Source organism: Temnothorax longispinosus, chromosome 8 (genome assembly GCF_030848805.1).
Source record: "Temnothorax longispinosus isolate EJ_2023e chromosome 8, Tlon_JGU_v1, whole genome shotgun sequence".
NCBI classification, from domain to species: domain Eukaryota; kingdom Metazoa; phylum Arthropoda; class Insecta; order Hymenoptera; family Formicidae; genus Temnothorax; species Temnothorax longispinosus.
In genome coordinates, this window is record NC_092365.1 from 6,315,481 (window position 1) to 6,340,616 (window position 25,136).

Below are 25,136 nucleotides of genomic sequence, written 5' to 3' on the forward strand. Positions count from 1 at the left end.
TTAAATTGTTATATAAAATTTAGAACACATGTGTTATATTAAGAAAATTAAAAAAATTATAATTAGTATAGAAGAAGACTGGAAATCGTACTTGGTTTATGTCGGAAGAAGAAAAATAAAGATAACTATTTATGATAAATATTAAAAATTAATTTTTCTCATTTACAAATATATTTTACTGAATCTATAAGAATAAAATTAGAAAAATCCTTTATATATCAAATTATACAAGTTGTAAACAATTCATAAAAATTTTTAATTATTTCAATTTTGTATTACGCAAGCCTTTAAATAAAAAAGAAGTTTTTAATATTTAAAATTTACTTAAAAGTTACTTAAAAATATATTTATAAAATACAAAGTTTAATAGCAGTACTATATATATATATATATATATATATATATATATGTGTGTGTGTATATATATATAGTGAAATAGAAGTATTCAAATTTTTCCGATTGTTATATTGCATTCATACTAAAATAATTTGCTATTTGATTTTAATAGGAAAATTCAAGTGCTCTGCGGCACGTGTTAAAATTGAGATAGTAAACTGCCCTTTGGCACAGATTTTTTTTTTATTTCGAGCCTTCCGAATCGTTCGAGCAATCAAAATTCAAAATTACTCTTTTCTCTAATATACATCCTATTAAAATCAAATAGCAAATTATTTTAGTATGAATGCAACAATCGGAAAAATTTGAATACTTCTATTTCACTAAGCAGAAGAATAAGTGCTATATACGTACGACCGTAGCCATTGCATGCGAAGTACTGATTTACGATTGTGAGATCTATAAGCTTTTCGAACGGACAATCGCTGGCTGTTGCTTTGACAGACGATCGCTCTCTAGATTGACTCGTCATTCGAGTCGAGTTACTCGCCCGACAGCAAGCGCCTTCGCCCGCTCGCTTTATCTGTTATCAGAACTATCGTCAACAAAAGACGCTCGACTTTTCGCGTAGCAAAACTCCGCGCGTTCAATATCTGCTTCTTTCTTCTTCTTGTTCTAATTTGACTGTCTTCTTCTAAATTCTTATAAATTAGCCTGCAGTATTTTTAATAGCTTCTTAATTCTAAAATAAGTAGAGCCTGCAGCATTTTTAACTTTTTTAGTGTATATATTATTAATCGATTGACGACGCAATATACCAAACCGTTTAATTGTTGAACGACGCGTGTGTTTATCGGACATTGGACATTGGAGATCTCATATAAAACAATTGCACATATTAACATATTTGCAACATATAACATTCTGTGGAAATCATAATAATGCTGTTACGCTGTAATTGGCCATCTACCCGATCTTGGGGCGCGGTACTATAATATAAATATACTCGGATGCGGGTCAAGTAAATGTCGGTAAATGGACGATCGACGATCACGCAAGGATGATGTTTACCGCGGGTGACAGCCTGCTGTCTTATTCCGTTACGGAATAAAACAGGCTGTCACCCGCGGTAAACATCATCCTTGCGTGATCGTCGATCGTCCATTTACCGACATTTACTTGACCCATCCGAGTATATTTATATTATAGTACCGCGCCCCAAGGTCGGGTAGATGGCCAATTACAGCGTAACAGCATTAATGATTTCCACAGAATGTTATATGTTGCAAATATGTTAATATGTGCAATTGTTTATATGAGATATCTTTAGATTTAAAGTATTAACAGTTTTTGTTAATTACACTATATGTATATAGTTTTCATATAAAATTTATTCAAATGTTGAAGATATTCAATGCAATAATATATATATATATATATATATATATATATATATATGCTAGCTCATAAGCATACCGGAGTTACTCTAAACGATAATTCCTTCGCGTAAACGGGATTTTGTAGTAACTTACGATAATTTACTCCGCGTAAACGAGTGAATTATCGTGAGTTACTACAGAATAAGTAACGCTCGCGTAAACGTAGTAATTGTTAAATAATAAAATGCAATTTTCATCTTATACTCTTTTGGCTTCTGCTCACAGAACGCGGAAACGCTTGTCGCGCGGCAAGCTGCGACGCGGTAGCCAATAAACTTCTGGTTCTTACGGAAAAACGACACGTTGATTGGTTAAACCGCGTCGTTCCTTATTGCCGCGCAGCAAGCGTTTCCGCGTCCCGTGTGCAAGAATCATTAGGGCTGATTCAAACAGAACGCGTCAAATGTTAAGCAGCGACCCAGGTAGCAAGATAACGTTTAAAGATGTCTTAAGGCCATTGCACGTAACAAAGTTTTAGTCGTAATCGTAAGGTCATAAGAAGATAGACCAATCACACTCGATTATTCTTCGAGCGCGAGGAGAATAATCGACTGTGATTGGTTTATTTTCTTACGGCCTTACGATTATGGCTAAATCTTTGTTACGTGCAATGGCCTTTAACGACGTTAGACGACGTCATTGACGGAATTAATACTAGACCGAGAGCTGGCTACAAAAATACCGTCATTTGTTTAAGGAAATTTTCAACCTCAAACGATTGTGGCAATGTTGCAAATTAAGAAAGCGCAAGTCTAGCTGCTGGCCGGTGGTGCGTTTAGCGGGGGCGTACACGCCCTTAGCTGTAAAATATCGAGGATGAAAAACGTCATATGTGTACGGCTAAAAATTTTTTTGCTTATTGTATACGTGTTTAATAATCTGTATATGAAATGACAGACAAAAATCTCGGGTCTAACACCGTGCCAGACGTCGCCGAAAATCTCAGTATCTATGGAATGTACTGTAAATTGCCGGCAGCAACAATTAATTTTATCATTTAAATTTTTTGAGCATTAAATTTAAAATGTTCTCTGCTAATAACAATAATATTTACGAACATTTTTTACGGGGGAAGGGGCACACAAAAATTTCGGTTCTAAAACCTTGACAGACTTCGACAAACAAATCGTAGCAGGATATAAATGTTCAACTTTTTTTACATATGTTTTAAATTTGAAATGTTCTGTTAATAAAAATAATAAATTCTTTTTATGTTTTATTATAGAAATGGAAAATTTTAATTTTATTTTATATTTAAGTCAAAAAATGGTTGCAGCGTTGGCACGCTGACTGTTACGGCAGGAACTGGTCTAGACTCGCCGGCTCGCGTAAAACAAATGATACACGCGGGGGTGGTCTTGCACGGCGCATATATTCCGCGCGAAACACGTGTCTTGATAAGTCTATATTACATCGCTTTCTATAAATTCTGTATACCTACTCGTGAAGAATAGACATGGGTTTTTTTGCAAGTTTTTCCCAAACGCTTCACTCTGGAATGAAACGTACTTCCAAGATTTACTTATCTTTATATTTATTTATGTTTATGCTATATGCGGGTTGTAGGCTAGTTCCTGGGTACCGCAACGTGGACATCGGATCAACAAAAAAAAAAAAAAAAACGTGAAGAATAGCTTCCATGTATGTATTTTATCGCCCCGGTAAAGAGCTGTTTGTCGGAGTCTGTCAAGGTTTTAGAACCGAAATTTTTGTGTGCTCCTCTCCCCGTAAAAAATGTTCGTAAATATTATTGTTATTAGCAGAGAACATTTCAAACTTAATGCTCGAAAAATTTAAGTGATAAAATTAATTGTTGCCGGCAATTTACAGTACATTCCATAGATACTGAGATTTTCGGCGACGTCTGGCACGGTGTTAGACCCGAGATTTTTGTCTGTCATTTCATATACAGATTATTAAACACGTATACAATAAGCAAAAAAATTTTTAGCCTTACACATATAACGTTTTTCATCCTCGATATTTTACAGCTAAGGGCGTACGCCCCCGCTAAACGCACCACCGGCCAGCAGCCAGACTTGCGCTTTCTTAATTTGCAACATTGCCACAATCGTTTGAGGTTGAAAATTTCCTTAAACAAATGACGTTGATATTTTCGTAGCCAGCTCGCGGTCTATACGTCATTTGACGTCATTCTGCTACCTGGGGAGCAGCAACCAATCAGCCAAGCGATATTTTTTACACCACTGTTGATATCGTCTCGCTAATTGGGTTGCTGCTCGCTGCTTGACGCGTCCTGTTTGAATCAGCCCTAAAGCCCGGTGTCCACGATGCTAGAACTGTGTCCAAGTTTCGGTTTAAGCCAATGAAACTGCTACTTTTCTGTAAGAGCTGCTAGTTGATTGGCTTAAACCGAAACTTGGACACAGTTCTTGCATCGTGGACACCGGGCTTAAGTCCCAGTCTACAATAGGTGTTTTAAGCCCTAAGAGCCACCGCACAAGACTCTCGTATGGTCACGTAGCGTAACATAACGTGAGCCAACGCACAAGAAACGTATTGGTTACGGCCGTTACGGCGTTATACGTTTCTTGTGCGTTGCTCTACGTTACGTTACCATACGAGAGCTTGTGCGGAGGCTCTAACCGATACGTTTCTTGTGCGTTGATTCACGTTACGTTACGCTACGTGACCATACGAGAGTCTTGTGCGGTGGCTCTAAGCCCTAAAGCCCGGTGTCCACGATGCAAGAACTGTGTCCAAGTTTTGATTTAAACCAATAAACTTGCAGCTCTTACAGAAAAGTAGCAGTTTCATTGGCTTAAACCGAAACTTGGACACAGTTCTTGCATCGTGGACACCGGGCATAAGAAATTGACCAGTCACAGTCAATTATTCTCTTCAAATTTAACAATTTCTAAAGCCTTGTGTACACGATACTAGAAATCGGTCCGAGTTTCGGTTTAAGCCAATCAACTTGCAGCTCTTACAGAAAAGCAACAGTTTCATTGGCTTATACCGAAACTCGGACCGATTTCTAGTATCGTGTACACAAGGGTTTAAGGTAGGGCTTAAAACACCTACTGTAAACCCGAAACCGGGCCTAATGGCTTCTGCACACAGGACGCGGAAACGCTTGCCGCGCGGCAAGAAGCGACGTGGTAGCCAATAAACTTTAAAGGTGCGATTTCATTGACGCTAGAAACCAGCGGCAGCGTCAAGAAAATGTAGTGGGGGAAGAAGTTCAGACCGTCTCAACTTTTTAGCGTACCGCAAAATTCAACGAAACTTCTTCCCCCACTACATTTTCTTGACGCTGCCGCTGGTTTCTAGCGTCAATGAAATCGCACCTTAAGGCTGCGTTCTCACTATACGCGTCGCGCGTCGCGTCGTCTGTCGTTAACCAATCAAAACATCCCATTTTATTACATTACTTGTGACGGGATGTCTATGCTAGGTCTACAATGCGAGTCGTAAAGTCGTGAGTCGTAAGAATTGACCAATCACAGTCGATTATTCTCCTCAAATTCGATTGTGATTGGTCAATTCTTACGACTCACGACTTTACGACTCGCATTGTAGACCTAGCATTAGATTGGTTAACGACGTACGTTAACAAAAATACGTAAATATTAACAATTATTTTTTATTAATTGTACTTCATAGAAATAATTAATATCATAAGATAATATCTGTCTATGATAAATGGAACAATCTCATGGAATATATTTTACGAAAAAACAAATAAGATAATTCAAAATTATTGTAAATTTTAGATTAGAATTCTTTCCGTTTTTCCGTAAAATATCGTCTATGGGAAGCCCAGTCATATAAAAGCGGAACAGAATGAAGGTGATTGGTTTACCCCCTACTCTGCTTCCTTTCCGTCACTTTCCGTTCCGCTTTTCCATTCCGCTTTTTCCTCTATACGTGGGACTGCACCCTAATGGCTTCTGCCCACTGGGGTCACAGGAGGCGGAAACAAGCGAAAACGCTTGTCGCGCGGCAAGAAGCGACGCGGTAGCCAATAAACTTTTGGTTCTTACGGAAAAGCAACACGTTGATTGGCTACCGCGTTGCTCCTTGCCGCGCGGCAAACGTTTCCGCGTCCTGTGTGCAGAAGCCAATAGCTGCGTTCAGCCGAACCTCTGCTTAGCGAAGCGAAAGGTAGCAATTAATGTAATTGGTTGGATCCAAAGGTAAGAACCAATCACATTCAATTGCTACCTTTCGTTTCGCTAAGCAGAGGTTCGGCTGAACGCAGCCAATATATGGATCTCTAACTAACCTAACCTAACATGCAGCAATCTCTGATTGGTCAATCACTGCGCAGTCGCCGCAGCCTCCGGAATGGTTACACTTGTTTTCTTTTTTACATCACGCATCACGCTTTCGTCGCTTTCGTCTTTCGTCATCGACAACCCAAACAAGCAGGATCGCAGCATCGCATCACCCAGCACCTGTGCATGTTGTTCGAAGATTATCGTGGATCGACGTGATTGAACGGCGTCAAGGAAGAGATAGAGGAAATAGCGACGAAGGAGATAACCAGGATTCGTGCGAGCGAACGGCGACGAGCGACGAACTTATAGAACGCTATCCCTGAATCGACTCGTCCCATTATCCACGATCGAAAAGGTAATGAAATTCTCCGATACGACTACGCCCGGTTAACGGACAATAACACCGCGCGAAACGAGAGGACGTCGATCGGTCGTTTAGGACGTACTCAATAAAACGGGATAACGAAGCGACGAGAATAACAATCAAATAAAATGGCGAATTGGAATCGTATAAAAGGGGGTTAGGTTTCGATCTAGCGACAACGTGGGGCATAATCCGTTCGTCTCGTGCTCAGGAAAAAGATTTCGCGTGGGTAGAAATACTTTTCCAATCATTAGAAGCCGCTAGAAACGCGACGCAGATTGCGATGGTTCTTATATGACGCGTTTTGACATACTTTTTACAAGCATCGCAAAATGGAGTCAGTTAGGTCTAGGTAAACGTGCACTATAAAAGCCAATTCTTCTAAGGTTTGTTCGCGTCGCATGCCCCACCATGCTCCTAATCACTCCAACGCACTCCAAAAACTCATCTGCTCCAATCGCCACCTTTTATCCGTGATCCAAGTGCTCTTGGTGTTTATTGGAGTAATGCGACGCGAATAATGTCCTAGTACTTTCCGGTACCTGAGCGGTCCTTTTGTTCTTCCTTTTCTCTCTTTATACGTAGAGCTCTAAACTATCGTCGATATACGAAATAATTTTAAAATAATTTTCGTTAAATTAAATTTTTGTTTAAGTTGTTGTTAATTGCTTTGTCAAAAACTTACGAAGAGAAAAGTTTGAATTTTGTTTACGATACACATGCTTATGATACACGTGCACTACAAAAATCAATTTTTTTTAGTACTTTCCGGTACCTGAACGTCCTTTTGTTCTTGCTTTTCTCTTTTTATACGTAGAACTCTGAACTATCGTCGATAAACGAAATAATTTTAAAATAATTTTCGTTAAATTAAATTTTTGTTTAAGTTGTTGTTAATTGCTTTGTGTCAAAAATTTACGAAGAGAAAGGTTTGAATTTTGCTTACGATACACGTGCACTACAAAAGCCAATTCTTCTAGTACTTTCCGATACCTGAACGGTTCTTTTGTTCTTGCTTTTCTCTCTTTATACGTAGAGCTCTAAACTATCGTCGATATACGAAATAATTTTAGAATAATTTTCGTTAATTTAAATTTTTGTTTAAGTTGTTGTTAATTACTTTGTCGAAAACTTACGAACAGAAAGGTTTGAATTTCGCTTATATGGCACTTTCTGCAAAGAACCTTCATACGTATCTTAAAGGCAATCTGGTTCCAAGCATTACCTTGTTTAGCCCGTCTAACCAAATTTGTCTTTGTGCAGATGCCTAACATAAAGTTGCAAAGCTCCGACGGCGAGGTATTCGAGGTCGACGTCGAGATTGCCAAGTGCTCGGTCACCATCAAGACTATGCTGGAGGATCTTGGTATGGACGAAGACGAGGAGGAAGTTGTGCCTTTGCCAAATGTTAATTCCGCAATCCTAAGAAAGGTTATACAGTGGGCTACGTATCATAAGGATGATCCGCCACCACCGGAGGACGATGAGAACAAAGAGAAGCGCACTGACGATATCAGCTCTTGGGATGCTGACTTCTTGAAGGTGAATATCTCTCGTGGCTGAAATAACATTAATAACATTAAACATTACATCGCAATATCTCTGCTCTTAGAACACAAATGAAAAATAAAAACACTTTTATTATATAATTTAAACCCAGGCTATCGATTGAGCCTCAGAACTTGATCGATTCAACTGTTATTGAGATCCGATAATCTAAGGGTCTCTCAACTTGATTAGTTATTATAATGTTATTTTGTATTTTATACATATATAATATGACAAAATAATGTATATATGTATCTATATAAATATTAATGTTGTAATGAGTAATAATGAACATTTAAATTGCTAGATTTTTCTGTACAGAAGAATCTAGAATCTATCTTCTGTATAGAAGTTATACAGAAGAATCCAGAATCTATCTTCTATTCTTCTATTCTCTGTATAAACTTGTAATATGAATGTGTTTGTTGTATAGGTGGATCAAGGAACTCTCTTCGAACTGATTCTGGCAGCTAATTATCTCGATATCAAAGGACTCTTGGACGTCACGTGCAAAACTGTCGCCAATATGATCAAAGGCAAGACGCCCGACGAGATTCGTAAGACATTCAACATCAAGAATGACTTCACAACTATGGAAGAAGAACAAGTGCGCAAGGAGAATGAATGGTGCGAGGAGAAATAGATGCAATCGCGATTTCTTACGCGAAAATCTCATAAATGTTAAATGATCCATTTGCGTTATTAGATTTTGAACTTAATCGGAGCTCCATTACTTCAATAAATTTCTCCAATATTTTTTTTTTCCCCAAGGAAGAATAAAATTTTAATTAATTTGTCAAAATCAAATAACATTTACGAATATGTATCACATAGATTCACTGTTATTTATTTCAATTAAATGAAGATAGTGTAACAAGTGTGTGAATTAATTTATGAAGTATACACTTACACACTTTACTCCTTAAAATCTGAAAACCTTCGATAGTATCACAAATAATAACTAACTTCGACTCTCCTCATTCGCATGCTTCTAGCATAGGACGTTAGACAACGCTAATGATTTTATATAGTATAAATATAAATTTATATTTAAGAACATATTATATGTACACATATGGTTTAATGATATTAAATAAATTTAAAAGTAATTATATCTCTGTACTTTCTTACTGCATCTTCCAAATCCTCGAAGACAAGCTAAAATTTAAATATAAAAGATTACTAAGATTAGCTAACTAAATTTTACAAGTTACAATTCTTTTCCTGTAAAGTCCTGTATTTTCTGCACATGGCTGAACATATAGCAATAACATTAGGCCTGTTCTTTTTAGCTGAACTTCTTGCACAGTTTCATCTCTTCTCTTTTTCTCTCCAATGTGAAAAGAAAAAGAGGGAAGATAAACCGTGCAAGAAGTTCAGCTAAAAAAGAACAGGCCTATTGCAAGTTGAGAACCCACATTTCCTAACCTCAGTGTCAAAACATAACCTGCAATGGGGCTCAATTTGAGCAAATGTTTAATATCTCCTGATTTTATCCATTTTATTATGAAAAAAATTATTTTACTATATGCTTGATCGCCAAAGAAATACATTTTTTTAAATGTAAGTGCCAGTGAATACGTTAAATTTGTACTATGAGCCAAGCAAGTGAGTACTGATACAAGCAACTATATATTTATATGTAATTATAGATTTGCCTTATTTTTAATAAAAAACAAATAAAGCGCGACAATGTCATTATTAGACGATTTTTGGCGATGGTTTGGTACATATACCAAAGTTGGTATCGGTGGTTGCTATTTGCTATTGGTTCTAGTGCAGTTTGGTACCCTTTGATTGCTTATACCAGCCAGAGTCACGCCAAAAACAGCCAAAAATCGCCTGTTGTTAGACGCGAAATTGCACACCACGTTGCCACGCAATTATGTTAAGCTTAATAGAGTTCGGGCATCTGACATATTGTCAGGATAAGTTAATAGAATTTTTAATCGAACATGGTGTTTTAATGTCTACAATTAAATGTAATGAATGTAATAGGGACATTAATATTGATAAAGAAACATTAATGTACCGATGTAGAAAACGGTACTACGTAAAAAATCAGCACAAGAAACGTGTGTCGAAGCAGTGCAATTTCAAGAAAAGTGCCAAAGCTGGTACTTGGTTTGAATGGTTCGGAAAAAGTCATCTTGACGTGGCAACAATATGCAAAATTGTTGCTTGCTTTTTAATGTTGAATTATCCACGTCAAGATGACACACAAGATGAAACTGGCGTTTCGTCGGCCACGATTGTTGACTGGTTCAATTTTTGCCGAGAGGTAATTATATTTTAACATATCTTCATAAATACACACACACACATACGTGTGTAAAATGTATGAAACAAAATATTAATAATATTATTTCTTCTTACAGGTCTGTGTGTTCTGGGCTGAAAAACATAGTGATAAACTTGGTGGCCCAGGACGCACAGTAGAAATCAATGAAGCAAAAATTGGCAAAAGTTACAATCGTGGTCGGCTCATAAGAGATCACTGGATTTTCGGAGGATATGAGCGAGACACAAAGAAGATTTTCATCATGCCAGTACAGGATCGAACTGAACAGACACTTCTGGCGTGTATCAAGGAGTGGACATTGCCAGGCACTACCATCGTGTCAGATTGTTGGAAGTCCTATAATTGTTTAAACAATGAAGGTTTCCAACATCTGACAGTAAACCACTCATACAACTTCGTCGATCCTGAAACTGGTGAGAACTTTTTGCCATAGTTAACTAATATTATTACTGTTTATTTGTATATTGTTCTAATACATTTTTTAAATCTACAGGCACGCATACGCAGCATATAGAGCGCGTTTGGATAGAGGTTCGCGGAAATATCCCAAGGTACGGAACCACGGAGGATCACGTCCTCCTTGAACATTTGTGCGAATATCTCTTCAAACGCGCCTATAGCCGCTTGGAGCGTATAGAAAACTTCTTTGATGTCATCGCAGAATTATATTCTCCGATTACATCCACTTTTGAGGACCAGCCAGAAACATCCGACGAACCAAGTACCAGCACTGCTTAGAGATACGTTTCTTGTGCTCATTTTTTCTACATCAGTACATTAATGTTTCTGTATCAATATTAATGTCACTACTATACATTCACTACATTTAATTGTAGATATTATAAAACACTATACTGGATTAATAAATCTATTAACTTTTCCTGACAATATATTACATACCTAAACTTTATTATACCTAACATTATTGCGTGGCATGCGTTGTGTCTTGGTCAAAGTTTTGTAGGAATCTGCTGATATGTGTACATAGACAAATAGGCGGGGGAGGGGCTCCGCCGCAATATATCACTTTATTGCTTTCAATGATGAATATATCTTATATAAATATATCAAAGTACATGCGTGGGCGGGGGGAGGGGGCGAAGCCCCCCTGCACCCTTCCATGCATGTGCTTTGTAATTTCACTTTACAATGTGTGCTTTTCATTTAGCGACTCAAGTCGACACAAGCGTCATTCTGTCTCTTTTCAACATCTAGTGAGCAGCAAAGATAGAATATGAATACTTTAAGTTATAAAGCGAGATCCACGCTGCCTACCGGCGGAGGTGGATGCGGGAGGGGGGCCGAAGGCCCCCCGCGCGCGCGCGCGTGTGTATGTGTGTGTATGCATAACATCTACAATTTAATATAGTCAGGATAAAATAATAAAATCTATTAATTTATCCTGACTATATTACACACACGCGGGGCGGGGGAGTGCAAGGGGGGGTTTCATTTTTTTTTAGGTGAGGCCCCTAAACTAAATAATTACCAAAAGCAATATTGGTTTTTAAATGGTTTTAAAACATACAATATACGGTTATTTATCAATATTTCTTACGTTTTTTTAGCTAATTGTACTAAAAGACTAAAAGTACAAGATGACAGAAATGATTCGCAAGCTCTACATAACGTGTGCAATTGGCTTTATCTTGATAAAACAGCTATAGAATATCACGATTTAGAAAATGTTAAGATCATAAGTTACGGAGAACTGAAAGCAACGAAGGAAACAATTTCTAGTCATTTGAAATGTATAGAGTGTCCTGAATTTATTGGTATTGACTTTGACATCTCAGAGTGCTGCGTGCCTTCTCTAATGCTTGGGTAAAGTATAATTATTCTTAGTATTTAAAGTACAGTTGTATCAGATATACTTAATTAGATAACTTGTTGTTATGAATATTTATCTCGAATTCACTTTTTGACAGAATCCTCGACAGCGGACATGCTTTCTTCAATGTACCTACAGATCCGTTGGCATATACAGAGATATTGGCCTCTACAAATGCAAAATATATTTTTACGAGATCTGCAACACCCAAAAAAGAGATCGTACATGAATTCGATATTCATGGACAGTCAGTATATTTGACAAAATTAATAGACGTCCAAAAAAATATCAATAATAAAAAATGGTATCATTTTGCATATGCAATTGCCACTTCGGGATCAACTGGAGCACCAAAAATTATCAAAGTGCCGCATCTCTGTATATTGCCTAATATTACAGATTTAAAGAAAATCCTGGATGTAACGAATTCTGATAAAATCGCACAACTAACAAATTTTACATTTGATCCCAGTATTATTGAAATTTTTTTAAGCCTTTGTTGTGCTGCAACCCTGTTTATGGTTTCGAAAGCATTAAAGAATGAGGCTGTCAGGTAAATAAATATTAATAAATCAATGTTAAAAAGAAATCATAGAATTCATAGTACAGGGATATAAATGCTTTTTAGGCTCTTAGAGGAAATATTCTATGCTCGTGTAACAGTTCTTCAAATCACTCCGTCGCTTCTCTTCCATCGGTGGTCCACCAAACACTTGAAAACAACAATCTTGGGCAAAGACTCTGCACTGAGAATTCTTCTTTTGGGTGGTGAACCGTTCCCTAGCATGAAATTGTTTTTGGAAGTTAGTCATCCGCGGAATGCGACACGATTGTTTAATATCTATGGCATAACTGAAATATCGTGTTGGTCTAGTATTAAGGAAATCGTCAACAACAATGTAGATGAACCTTGCCTGGGTGAACCTTTATCAGAAACTGTATTTCAAATCAGGAATGAAGATAATGAAGTAATAATTAGGGGCGATGGTACTCTTTATATCGGTTAGTTTTTAAGTAATATATATGTGTGAAATATTTTTATGGAATTTACTTTTAAATAAACTATTTTTCACGTATCTTCAATATAGGAAGTGCTACGAGGATTTGTATTGTTGGAGATGAAACTGAGGAAGATCTGAACAAGCCAGTTTTTCGCGATACTGGCGACATTGTTTCAGTAAGTTTTATTTGTAAATTAATTATTCAGAGAACGTAATATATTATCATAAATTTCATTATTTATCCAAGATTGTTTTCAATAACAAGGTGAGCCTATTCAAATTTGTATTTTGTAACTTCTATTTTTTTAGGCAGATGATCATCATAGAATATTTTATAGAGGAAGACGAAATAATATTGTAAAAAGATTTGGGAGCAAGCTGAACTTGCGAGAACTCGAGAGAGTCACGACGGAATTAAACTTCGTTCGAAATTGTGCGACGTTTTGGGACGTAGAGAGCCACAAATTATATCTATGTTCATCTACTAGAGACACGAAAGAAGATTTCTCTAAATTGAGAGATGATATAACGTCGCACTTAAAGATATTACCAGCGATCTATAAGCCCGACAAGATAATTATAGTGGAACACTTTAACTTTACTACCAGTGGAAAGATTTGCCAGGCATCACTAAAAGAAATGTGTAGAAATTCCGAAACAGAAGTTATTAATGTCAATGATTTGCACATCAACGCGAATGAAATATTTGAAAATTTGTGGAACAATCATATAAAATCTAAAGACGCTGGTTTTTTAATGGCAGGCGGTACATCAATAGCAGCGCTTCAGATGGCAAATGCTGCCGCTCAAGCTTTTAATATAGAGTTTCCGGAATTAATTGGTATGTTGCTGAGAGACTTTACATTCGACAAATGTGTCAATTATATCAAAAGTATTTTAATTAATCGAGATTGCGGCAAGGCTGTCGGTCGTTCCATCGATATGTCTCTCAATGATGGTCTTCCCAAAAAGATATTTACAGAAGATTGTGTAGCAAAACCATCGCGAAAGAATCTTCCACTATTGTCAAACGAGAAACATTCTTATCAGTGGTACAAATGCAGGGGAAAAATTTATGGCGATGCAGAAGAAAATATCAAATCTCTCTTGGAAAATATATCAAGCGTTGAAGTATTAGCAACGTATAACTTGCAGAAGTGCGTCGATGCTTCGCCAACTATATACCGTTATTCCGCGTAAGAATGAAGAAAATTATTTTTTAATAAAACATTCAGGATTAATATTAATCAATACTTCAGAGAGTGAATTTAAAACCCAAAATAATATATGTATGTATAATGTTTGTTAATTTTTAGAACAGAATTGTACGCAACAGTCGCTTCACATTCCGGCATTATATGTACTGCTAATTTGCTAAACACTGATAGTGCGCCGTATGAGATAAAACTGCCAGATAGAATAGAAGCTTCCGTTTTAGCCCTAACAGATTTCCGTGGGGTTGTAGGTAAGTCGATATTGCAATTTAACGATTAATATATTTAACAAGTAACATAATGAATGTTTTTAATCGCAGGCTGTTACGACGGATACATTTATTGTATCCATTTAAAAACTGGTGACATAATTTGGAAGTTTCAAACGCAGGACATGGTTAAATGCACGGCGATAACGTGCATGCAAGGGAGCAAGATATTCGTGGGTTCTTACGACTTCTATGTATATTGTCTTTCGACAGAGGTAGATGCATAAGCACTATTATTATTATCTATGTTTTCGACGTCATTAATTAAAATTACACGATAATTATCTGTTATCATCCCACAGGATGGTAGTCAAATCTGGAAAACTAAAGCGAGCCAAGGTGGAATCTGTGCTACCGGTTGTTTGCATCAACAATCGACTTCGGTTCTTTTCGGAACATTAGATGGCTCGTGCTTGGCCTTACAGCAATCTTCGGGACATGTCACATGGAAACGAAAATTGCTGAATCCAGTATTCGTCGCGCCTGTTGTTCTCCGGACTGGATATGCCTTATTCTGTTCTGTAGCTGGAACACTGTGTTGTTTCGATATCGAAACCGATTGCCAGGTAAACGTACATCTTCCTTCCTTTTGTCGCTCAACGTATTCCACTCTGACTTTTATCATTGCAGATGTGGCGATATGTGATACACGGCAATGTATTTTCGTACCCTGTGATATGGACTCCCGAGTCTACGAGCGACGAGTACGTCATATTGGCCAGTCATAACAAAAATCTGTATTATCTAGAAGTACCACAAAGGACAATTGAAGAAAACGAGCCAAAATTAAAATATATGTTACAACTGCAGTCACCTATTTTCGCGACTCCTTGGTGCGAAGACGGATGTATGTTTGTGGCATGTACAGACGGCATCTTCAAAGTATTCGATCTTCTGGAAGGCAAATTGTTAGCGACCAAGCAACTTCCCGGCGAAACATTTTCCTCGCCAGTTATTCATAATGATCTCGCGATCTTGGGATGTAGAGACAACAATCTGTACGTCTTAAAACTTAGTTAAATATAACACAATAAATGAAAATTTGCCCTGAATGTGACTATTCGCATTAGACTCCTCGCATCCTTCGATTTTTTAAACTAATCGAAATTGCACAGGTACATACACGGTTAATACAATATCGTTTATTCCATTCAGCTCTCGTGTGTTACAAGTTGATGGACAATGACGTATCATCCGTTAGCAGTTGAGTCAAGTGTGTTCGTTATACCCGTTTTCCCCACCAGATTTTCGTACGTAATGTGAAATTGCGTGTGCGCCATCGTAACCCATGCGAGAGTGCAAGTAAAACGTGAATCTAGGAAAACGGCTAATTCGTTTCTTCTCCGACGCGCATACGCCGTTAATTAATTGATCGATGTACATGCAAATGTTCGCGCTCACTCGTCCTTTCCTTATCAAATACAATAATGATTTCTTATGCAAATGAAGTATTCCGGATTTCAAGCTCACATGAAACAACAATATTTCAACGACTCCATTTTCTCATATTTATATATATATATATATATATATATATATGTATACATATCTTTTTGTAATATTTAATATATATACTATATAGATCTATAATATATCTATAATGAAATGCTTGGCCGCTCCGGATATCTTTCTTCGTTTCAAACGTTTCGGTATCGACCTTCGTTTACTTTTTTTTTCGTTTTTCCCCCCACTTGCCGCCAACTTTGTCTCAAGCGTGTATGAGCATGCGACTTCCCTATTCCTAACTCTGTTTTTGAACATACGTTGAAGTTGAAGATATATCTAATCGTCCTATCGATAGTTACGATCTGTTTCCTAAACGAGCGTTTTTTTTTTTAATGAGAAAAACGGATGTGGAAGATGAAACAATTAGTTACAATTATACACGCGAGTACACATCGAATAACGCATTATATATCTTGCTATCCCTAATTTTGCTACACGGTCAATAAGCAAGGGAAAGTTATCAATTGGAATATTTTTGCCCGCCGTTTGGCAATTCGTATAAAACTAAATCATTGCTCGATTATTTTGTTCGAAACGATAAATGCAATGTATGTATAAACTTAAAATCAACATCCAAATATTGGTAAACTTTTCCAGATTCACAACGACCGAGACTTTTCAGAAGTATCTCTACATCTATGCGAATTATCGGTGCTAATCTAAACAGAGATATGAGACTTACATTGTACCGTTAATCAATCGTCAGTTTAACAATTGTATTGTAGCCTTTGTAGCAACATACATACGTTGCTACAGAACCTGTGGACTATTTTTTTGTACAATTTAATCTGCCGATAAACGTTTCACTTATTTCAATACATTAAAATATGGTACATAGGTATTGTATATACGCTGTGACGGACGTCTCACAATTATCTTTATTTCCTTTTATTATTATTCTCTGTTTGAATGTATATTGGCAGATTGGAATCATGTTTCGTGTAAAATATAAATTTATAACAGGATCTAATCTTATATAATCCGATGTTCGAAATCGTAGAAATAGAGTTCAAGAGTTTTTCTTTCCGTGCGAATGTGGAGGATTCGTGCGCTTCGAATAAGACTATGTCGCAGGAACAGCGGGGCGAGATTAGGAGTAATGAGACAGAGAGATAAATTTGATAGAGAGAATTTAGCCAACTTTGCCCCTCCCCTCCCGTTTTTCATTCTCTATCAAAGAGAATTTACATAATTAGGCACAGGTCTGCTCGCAGCGTGACTTGTTCCGTGGTATCTGCCTTGAGACACTGTTGCATACCGACGCGGTCGGCAATCGTCGAGCGATGTTTCCTTTTTACTCGAATACGCGAATACACTGGGCGCTTCGATTTCCTTGTAATGTCGTGTGGTATATATGCACGCGCGCATTTCGTGATTACGGTTACTGATCCTCGTCGCCGAGTTCATTCTTGACCTTGTCGAAGTCAAACTCCTCGCCGGTGGCGCGCTTGAATATGTCGAGCACGTCTAAGCAGGTGGTCTCGAAGTGCGTGGTGGCGTCGTAGCTGGTGGATATGAATATCTGGCTGTTGAGACCGTCGTCTACCGGCACCATGTAGTCGGAGATGCTAATAAATTTCTGTTTAATCGGGCCGAGCAGGTCCAGACCGGGCTTAATCTCGATCTCCGGATTCTTCGTCTCCACCGTGGTCGAGACCATGGCGATAAACCAGCCTTTTGCCGCAACTTGATGGGTGTGCGATACGAGAGACACATATATGTCGGAACTACGACCGACCTGAGAAAAGAAAAATTTTTTTATTTAACTAAAGATATAAGACAAAGCTTATATATATAATAACAAATTCACATTTACGCGAATAAATGACTTAAAAGATTTCCTATTTGATTTTACAATATTGAAATTAAAGGAAAGACTGCATCAACGTTCACGCATATAATTGAGTCTTCTATATATTTATATATACATGTGATAAAAATTATAATTACCTGTTTCTGAGGAATGATGATTTGTGTAGATAATGCGTCAGCTGTGTTTGGTATAGGATGATCCATGAGACATATGCATCTTATCACTTGACCGACCTTCTTCACGCGATCAGATACGTATGTGGGATCACAAAAAACTTGTTTGCATTGAGCTACCTCATCGCCGGAACGGACACCGACCACCTGCACGAAACAACAATGCGTTGCAGTGACTAAGTGCACGTTTAGTTGCAGAGATACGACAAATGCAACACCTACCTTGCCGTCTTTCATGACAATTTCGTCGATCGGCTTGTCCAGCATGTATGTGCCGCCATAAATGGCGCTAAGACGCGCGAATCCCTGAGGAAGTTCGCCCAGACCGTACATCGGATAGAGATACGGCGATTTTCCGTACCGCGCTAAACTGTCGCTGTACAGTTTGATCCTCCTGATGGTATTTATCGCAGTTTGGCCTATGTAGTCGTCATCCCTGATTAAAACACAGATATTAACACTCTTTAAAGATGGACGTATAAATATTAACAAATGTATATTTTTATAAAGCGCACTTTAAAATAACAGAAAGATGAACGTCGTCCATTTTATGAATTCTTTGTAATTTTATGACAAATTGCTCGCCCTACAAAGTCAATCTGCGTCATTCATCACCTGTACAACGCTAACGCGTGTCCAGTGAAGTCCTGCGTGTTCTTATCCAGGCTGAACTTGCTATACAGCGCGCTCATGCTGTTGTTGAAGGGGTCGAAACCATCCCACGACTTAGGATCTTCCTCCTGCATGTTTTGCACCCACATGAGGAAGCTGCGGAACCGCCGCTTCTCAAACAGGCCCATTAGATCGCTCGAGAGGGCCTCCTGCTGGTCAATCGGCACCTTCGAGATCTTGCCCGACTTGTATACGTACGAGCCCTCCACCGACTTGAACTCCAAGTAACGCGTCACGCCCGTGTGAATGAGCAGCTTGACGAGAAGACCATTCGCCATCAGGAATTTGGGTATCAAGTCAACGTTCCAATCCCGACCGCGGCCATAGCTCTCGTCCGGCGCTGGGGCCTTGAACTTGCTAAACGACACAATACACGATAATTAAAAGCGGATATCTACGATAATTAATCTATCTAAATTATAAAATTGTGTATTACATCCTTTTAAAATAATGGCAAGTGCAACAAAGCTTCCGATAAAGCGAAATTAAATTTAATTACATTTCATTAAAGTAGTTGCTTTTTAGAGTAATCAAGGACGTTAAATGTCTCTCCTTGTTTTTAATTCCCTTATGGTATTTGTCGCGAAGAAACTTTTAACCACGACGGAGTCACGAAAATATCGCTCATTACAACAACGACGTAACTAAAAAATTGTCATTATTGAACTGTTTGCGAAAGGAGGGTGAAAATCCAATACGCTGAATAAAGAGCTAATATATAACTAGATATTTTTGTTCCTCTACAATCAGTTATTGCACCAAAATCACACTTAAAAGTATAATATTAAACTATAATATTAAAAATTTTAATGATTCAAAACATTCAAACTTAGTTTTTGGAAAATTTTGTTTTCTGAGTTATGTCATTGTTGTAGCAAATGAGCGATATGCAAGTGACAAAACCGCAAAGTGCCGACCTAGTTTAATCGATAATTTCCATCACTCGTTAATTAAAAGGGTTTGAGTCGGGCTTCCGCTTCCGTGGGTCTTTATCTGTCGTACAGAAACCGCGAACTGAGGATTATCAGAGAGAATTATTTTCGCACCAAGCTGCTGCCGCGTCGGCACACGGTGTTAATGTTATTCACGAACCTGCATCCCGTTGCACACGCCGACAACTATACGTTCGTATAAATGATGATTGAGCGATATCGCGAGCGCGACGCGAATCCAAGGACAGCAATTTATTGGCAGTGATATAGGCAGGATTAGCCGCGTGCGATAATTTATTGAGAGTTCACCGTCGGCCGCATTTCGTTATTGGTCCCTCTCTGTCCCAATGACGCGCAAGGTGCGAGCCCGTAGAAGCGTAAATTACGCGTTCCACAGTCATCCGACCGTTCTTCACGATAAGATATCCGCGCGCGTATCGATCGGTCTTATTTTCGTCTCGGATTCATCTTGAACTTTATTTAAATTCGTCGTTCTCAACACGCGGAATGAACATCGTGCGGCGACAGCGGTTTATCCGCTTAATCGCTTCTTCTACCTGTCCGCGGGTTCATTGGATTCGCAATCGCGTGGCGCGTCCGCAGGCAGGCAGGTAGACGGAAAAGTCCACCAGGGACTCGCGTGTCGTCGGACGCTCGACGCGCGTTTCTCGGGTTCTTTTTTACGCGGGGCACGTAATTACGTGCAATCTTCGGAACGGCCGTCGTTCCGCTTTCCATCTGCATTCGGCGCGGAGTCCTCCTTCTTGCCCTCGCGCCTCGGACGGACTTTCATGCTCGCGCGACGCTGTACGAGGAACATAACGGACAAAGCAGTTGTAGTGGGATAGCGTCGACAAGTGTCGGCAACAGGATATCCTCGCTTTTCAGGTGACGCCGCGCCTCTCGACAGAATGCGGTCCCTACGAAACCAACGTCGGCGAAAGGTCGGAGGTAGAAGACCCTAATCGCGCGGACTTTTGACATTTTATCGCGCCTTTGTTTACACGATTGTATCACGCGGCCGAGAAAGTGCCGCGGCGAAGTCGCAGGAATGCGAAAAATGTGGAACAATTCCGAGCTATTATCTCGAGCATTATCTCTCTTCTCTCTTATCCATCGCAATAACGTGGCCTCTGGATCGCGTCTCTTGTATGTACAGCTGTATGTACACAGGATGTCCAGTTTCCACTGTAACGGTAGGAAAACTCCGTGAATAAATAACTAAATTAAAATTGAAGTTGGAATATTCTACGAAACTATACTGCTTGATCAAATATTTAACATTGAACGTTTTATGACGATAAGAGATACTTAACACAGAAATATTTTCTTCTGCGTTAAAATATTGAACATAGAAGCAATGATAAATGGCTTTTCCATGAGATTAACTCGAGTCAGAGATCGATACGGTGGAAGCTGGTATATTTAGCGTAATGCGGAAATCGCGCGGAGGAAATTGTACGTGTAACCGGAGGAGAGAAAAGAGAAGGAGACGGTGAAGGTATAATAATTGCCGTCGGTGATATCCGAGGTTCGATCGTATTTCCTACGTAATTAAGTGCTGTAACGCGATAAATGCGAGAACAGCGGTATTTGCATTGAATCGTTAAGAATTATGGAAAAATGTCTCTCGTTACGCGATAAGCAAATTGACACGCGCGTATAAACCATACGCGTGCGCGTGTGGGTCACGTATCTCTGTGTTTCGTTGAAATGTACCGAATCACGTCGATTTGTGTTGTCCATCGTCATTCATCGCGAGAGTTTCTCAACAATCGAGGATATATCGGCAATCGCTGACGGTGTGCAGTCGGCGCGCAATCAATCCGTTCGCATGCTTGCGGTGAAAAACGCAAATGATAAAATGCGCAATAAAATAAACAACGAAGAGAAACAGAAATTGTGAAAGAAAACGGGAAGAAATAAAAGAGTTTCGAGGAAAGATGAAAAAAGCAAACAGGAAGGAAGCAGAAAAATAGAAAAAGCGTAAATGCAATTAAGGATATTAACATGCACTAGAACTACCGAAGATTAACTTATATCTATTTTTACCGAAGGGATCAAAATAAAAAAAAAGAAAACAAATTTATAAAATTAATGATCTGTATATTTCAATAAAAGTCAGAAAAAATTTCAAAAATTGTAATATTTTAAAAATAGAAAATATTTTTAAAAATGTCAAACAAGTCATTTTTTGATCTCCTTGATAGTCCTAGTGTTAAATAAAAAAATAACCGCTGAAAAATAGATATAAAATAATTGATTTAATTAGCCAAGTACTGGGATAAAAAAAAAGTTTGAAGGTATTACACGTAGTGTTTAATTAATAGAATTTTATTTCATTGTTCTACGACTGTATTATAATAATTTCACACAAATACTAAGTTATGTAAAACGGATTAAAAATTAAAATAAAACATAAAGTTTGGCGTGCCCGAGGCGTATTTACATTTGCCTTCTTTTATGTTTTAATAATAATTTGTAAACTTGGACATTAAATATTATCCGCAGTAATATAAATTTTTATTGCAAAAAAGTACATGACACAAACTTTCCTTTTTATATTCAAAAATAAAATTAACGCGGGTTGGTCGGAGAGAAGAGAAAAGCCGAGAGGTGTCGAGAGTGCAGCTGAGAAGCGCCAGTGCGGAATACCGCAGTGAAGCGTGGACGAACTATCGGGATGAAGATTGACGTGCCAGACAACCGTAATTGGCGAAATTGGCGAAATTGTGACGAAGGAAGTTGCCGAGGAGAATTTAAAATTTAACGCGAAGTCAAATCATTACGCGGCAGCGCCGCGACGAACGATTTCAATCGAACGGTTCTTTCGAGGGTAGGGAGAACAGAGTATTCTCTTTTTTCTCCCTCTCCTCCCTTCCTTCTCCTTTCTACACTCGAGTGCAGAAACCGTTGCGAAGGCCGACGGTACCGAACTTTCCGCCGTTCGTCTGGTAGCAACGACTGAACGACCAGAATTCGTAATTAGCGTCGAGCATTCGGAGTTAAATGCGGCGTTAGTGTTTCCGCTCTAAAATCCCAATGTATAAATAAATCTGTTTAATTTCCGTGCCAGAAATCTCGTCTATTCTCTATCTCCTCCCCTCTAAATGTATTTTCGCATATTTTGAGTAGAACAAAAGCGCAAGTGAAACTTGGTTTAGGTCTGTAGTAACTTTTTGTACTGTTTATTTTTGCCCCTCCAACGTCCACCCAGACAACACAATGTCCAAAATTGAGACATAAGGTGTCTTAAAGATTCTTAAAGACATCTTCAATTGCGTTGTCTGAGCAATTACATGACATTTCATTTCATTTCGAGTGCAGAAAGTGCAATGTGCGACACGCGAGAAACAGAGATCGGCTAATCTCGCCGACGCGACGTCAGAATGAGAATTCATTTCGTGGACAATCTCCACGTAGAACGCGCCGGAAGTCGCGTGCTCCGCCAAAACGGAGCGACTGCGTCCTGCGTCGTTGTCCCGCAACCTGCAATATTTCTTACCGTTATAACCGCAATTCTTGGAAATGAAACCGCGGAAGTTACGCGCGGGGTCCTGGCGTTTCGACGCCGCGCGCCGCGCCGCGCCGACTCGATTATAATCGCTAAAGAGAACAATAATCAAACGCGCGCGCGGCCACGTTCAGGCGATTCGCGCGCGCGGCGGGAATGCGGGCTCGAGAATCGATACGCTTCCCCCCTCGCCCGTATGCGGCGCAGTTCCGACGATACGACACGTTCCCCGCGGGAACGTATCCTTTCCGCCCTTCTCCCGCTCCGGTTTTTCCTCCTTTTTCCTTTCCTGCGTATCGATCGGCGAGATTTCGATCGCGGAAGGAAAGCAGATCGATATTCGCAATCGTATCCTGTCAACAGTGTCAAGTCGCCCCAGCTGTCGTCGGCAACCATGGTTTCCCGCCGGAGGGAGAGGGGGCGCGGAAGAAAGGAAGAATGGAGGGGGGAAAGGGGAAGGGGCGGGCTCGTGTAACGACCGTGTACGTGTAACGTAAAACGTTCGGAAACATTATCGAACGGTTCGAGGGATCGCGTTCGATGGCCGGAGACGTCCTCCTTCCGAGGCGTTTTCCCGCTGCTCGAGGGAGAGAGAGAGAGAGAGAGAAAATGGGGGGCGGGTCGAAGGATCTTGCCGACGACGGACTGACGGACGAGAGTACACGAGTATTGGAGTATACCCACCTGAACAGGTCCTCGAGGGGCGTGATGGAGGCCGACTCGCCGCCGTAGTACTTGTTACGGTCGATGTGGAGCACCCGCTTGCCGCTGACGGAGAGCATGCCCGAGAGGATGCACTCCTTCAGGCCGGTGCCGAGGACGATCGCGTCGTACTCCTCATTCATGTTCGCACCGGGGGAGGCGGGAAACGGATCGAGGGGTAGAGGAGGTGGAGTGGTTGTCTCGCGCCGAGTGTCCTGCTCGCCAACTCTCTCTCTGTCTCGCGATACCTTCCTTCTCGGCTCCGCTTTCTCGTTCTCTCCCTCGCGTGCCCTACGACCTACGACGTCGCGCGACCGAGAAAACGCTGCCTGGCGCGATCGCTACGTGACACGACACTGCACGAGTGCACGGCAGTCACGGCCACGGCACAGCACGGCACGACACGGCACGGGGCACGGGGCACGGGCACGACACGTCGTGGCGCGGAACGGAAGGAAGACCGGGCTCTCTCGCTCGCTTTGCTCTGTCGACGGTGACGGCGACGGCGGCGACGATGACGGCGGCGGTGGCGGTGGTGGCGGCGGGTGACGTCCAACTTTCCCCTAGACGTCGACGCGTTGCGAAGCGGCTCTAAAGAGTTTTCGGCTCTCGCCGCGCGCGTGGGTAATTCGACGTTATTTGACTTTGCTCGCAGTTCGCGCGCGATGAGCGATTAATTACGATGACTTTTCTAGCTCGTGTTACGGCCGAAAGAGAGAATCATGTGAAAAAGAAGGAATCTGCAGTTGTCACGATAACGAGTCTCTTTCTCGGCTAACGTGGGTGGGAAAGTGGGATAGGAAGAAAAGATTTATGATCTTGGCTTGTATAAAAATTTTATGACTCCCTTACTAATTAGTATTCAAGTTCATTATTATATCATAATTGTAATTGTTATTTAACGCCGAATGAATCTTTAAATAAAAATACAAATTTACTCGTTAATATAAATTGACGAAATGGTATGATTTAAAAAAAATTTATTTATGGAGAAAAGGGGGACGTTTATTGAATTTTCTGAAACGTATATTAATTACTGATTTAATAATAAATTTAAACTAATTAGTGTTACGTGCAGAATTATAAATTTTAATTACAAAAGATAACGTACGATACAACTACAAATCTACGAGCAACTGACAAAATTATGATTTATTTTTTAAATTATTTACGTAAAGAAGGCGTTTGTTGAATTTACAAATCTACGAGCAACTGGTGAAACGATATGATTTAAAAAGAATTATTTATGGGAAGAGCAGCATTTGTTGAATTTTCC

General features: G+C 39.5%; 4 protein-coding genes across 5 annotated transcripts; 3 read left to right on the top strand and 1 right to left on the bottom strand.

Annotated features, from left to right (window-relative positions):
- The first annotated feature begins 6,097 nt into the window (after positions 1 to 6,097).
- On the top strand, positions 6,098 to 9,045 carry Skpa (SKP1-related A). Its single transcript, XM_071787206.1, has 3 exons — positions 6,098 to 6,374; positions 7,647 to 7,925; positions 8,365 to 9,045. Exons 2-3 carry the CDS (start codon positions 7,647 to 7,649, stop codon positions 8,572 to 8,574), a joined length of 489 nt encoding a protein of 162 aa, XP_071643307.1. The 5' UTR covers positions 6,098 to 6,374; the 3' UTR covers positions 8,575 to 9,045.
- A 145-nt stretch (positions 9,046 to 9,190) lies between these two features.
- Aasdh (Aminoadipate-semialdehyde dehydrogenase) lies at positions 9,191 to 15,600 on the top strand. The gene is made up of 10 exons (XM_071787202.1): positions 9,191 to 9,539; positions 11,802 to 12,057; positions 12,162 to 12,617; positions 12,693 to 13,066; positions 13,153 to 13,241; positions 13,375 to 14,261; positions 14,382 to 14,530; positions 14,600 to 14,763; positions 14,851 to 15,114; positions 15,179 to 15,600. The coding sequence occupies exons 1-10, from the start codon at positions 9,527 to 9,529 to the stop codon at positions 15,566 to 15,568; spliced, it is 3,042 nt and encodes a 1,013-aa protein (XP_071643303.1). The 5' UTR covers positions 9,191 to 9,526; the 3' UTR covers positions 15,569 to 15,600.
- Positions 9,534 to 11,584, top strand: LOC139818462 (uncharacterized). Its single transcript, XM_071787205.1, has 3 exons — positions 9,534 to 10,212; positions 10,310 to 10,646; positions 10,727 to 11,584. Exons 1-3 carry the CDS (start codon positions 9,817 to 9,819, stop codon positions 10,969 to 10,971), a joined length of 978 nt encoding a protein of 325 aa, XP_071643306.1. The 5' UTR covers positions 9,534 to 9,816; the 3' UTR covers positions 10,972 to 11,584.
- Positions 15,601 to 15,670: 70 nt separating the features above from the next.
- Gdi (GDP dissociation inhibitor) lies at positions 15,671 to 24,355 on the bottom strand. Of its 2 annotated transcripts, none has more exons than XM_071787203.1 (5): positions 23,843 to 24,355; positions 18,656 to 19,069; positions 18,263 to 18,476; positions 18,005 to 18,187; positions 15,671 to 17,792 (listed from the first exon to the last, which is right to left on the bottom strand). In XM_071787203.1, exons 1-5 carry the CDS (start codon positions 24,001 to 24,003, stop codon positions 17,436 to 17,438), a joined length of 1,329 nt encoding a protein of 442 aa, XP_071643304.1. In that variant the 5' UTR covers positions 24,004 to 24,355; the 3' UTR covers positions 15,671 to 17,435. The 2 variants fall into 2 exon arrangements, with proteins under 2 accessions (XP_071643304.1, XP_071643305.1); XM_071787204.1 differs by lacking the exon at positions 23,843 to 24,355 and adding an exon at positions 19,630 to 19,653.
- Positions 24,356 to 25,136: the final 781 nt, after the last annotated feature.

Coding starts and splice junctions, on each gene's coding strand:
- Skpa (XM_071787206.1), top strand. CDS start 7,647: ATGCCTAACATAAAGTTGCAAAGCTCCGACGGCGAGGTATTCGAGGTC. Junction 7,926..8,364: donor GGGATGCTGACTTCTTGAAG/GTGAATATCTCT, acceptor TTTGTTGTATAG/GTGGATCAAGGAACTCTCTT.
- LOC139818462 (XM_071787205.1), top strand. CDS start 9,817: ATGTTAAGCTTAATAGAGTTCGGGCATCTGACATATTGTCAGGATAAG. Junction 10,213..10,309: donor GGTTCAATTTTTGCCGAGAG/GTAATTATATTT, acceptor TTCTTCTTACAG/GTCTGTGTGTTCTGGGCTGA. Junction 10,647..10,726: donor CTTCGTCGATCCTGAAACTG/GTGAGAACTTTT, acceptor TTAAATCTACAG/GCACGCATACGCAGCATATA.
- Gdi (XM_071787203.1), bottom strand. CDS start 24,003: ATGAATGAGGAGTACGACGCGATCGTCCTCGGCACCGGCCTGAAGGAG. Junction 18,477..18,655: donor CACGCGTTAGCGTTGTACAG/GTGATGAATGAC, acceptor TGTTTTAATCAG/GGATGACGACTACATAGGCC. Junction 17,793..18,004: donor TCATCATTCCTCAGAAACAG/GTAATTATAATT, acceptor TTCTTTTCTCAG/GTCGGTCGTAGTTCCGACAT.
- Aasdh (XM_071787202.1), top strand. Junction 12,618..12,692: donor TTAAAGAATGAGGCTGTCAG/GTAAATAAATAT, acceptor AATGCTTTTTAG/GCTCTTAGAGGAAATATTCT. Junction 13,242..13,374: donor ATACTGGCGACATTGTTTCA/GTAAGTTTTATT, acceptor CTATTTTTTTAG/GCAGATGATCATCATAGAAT.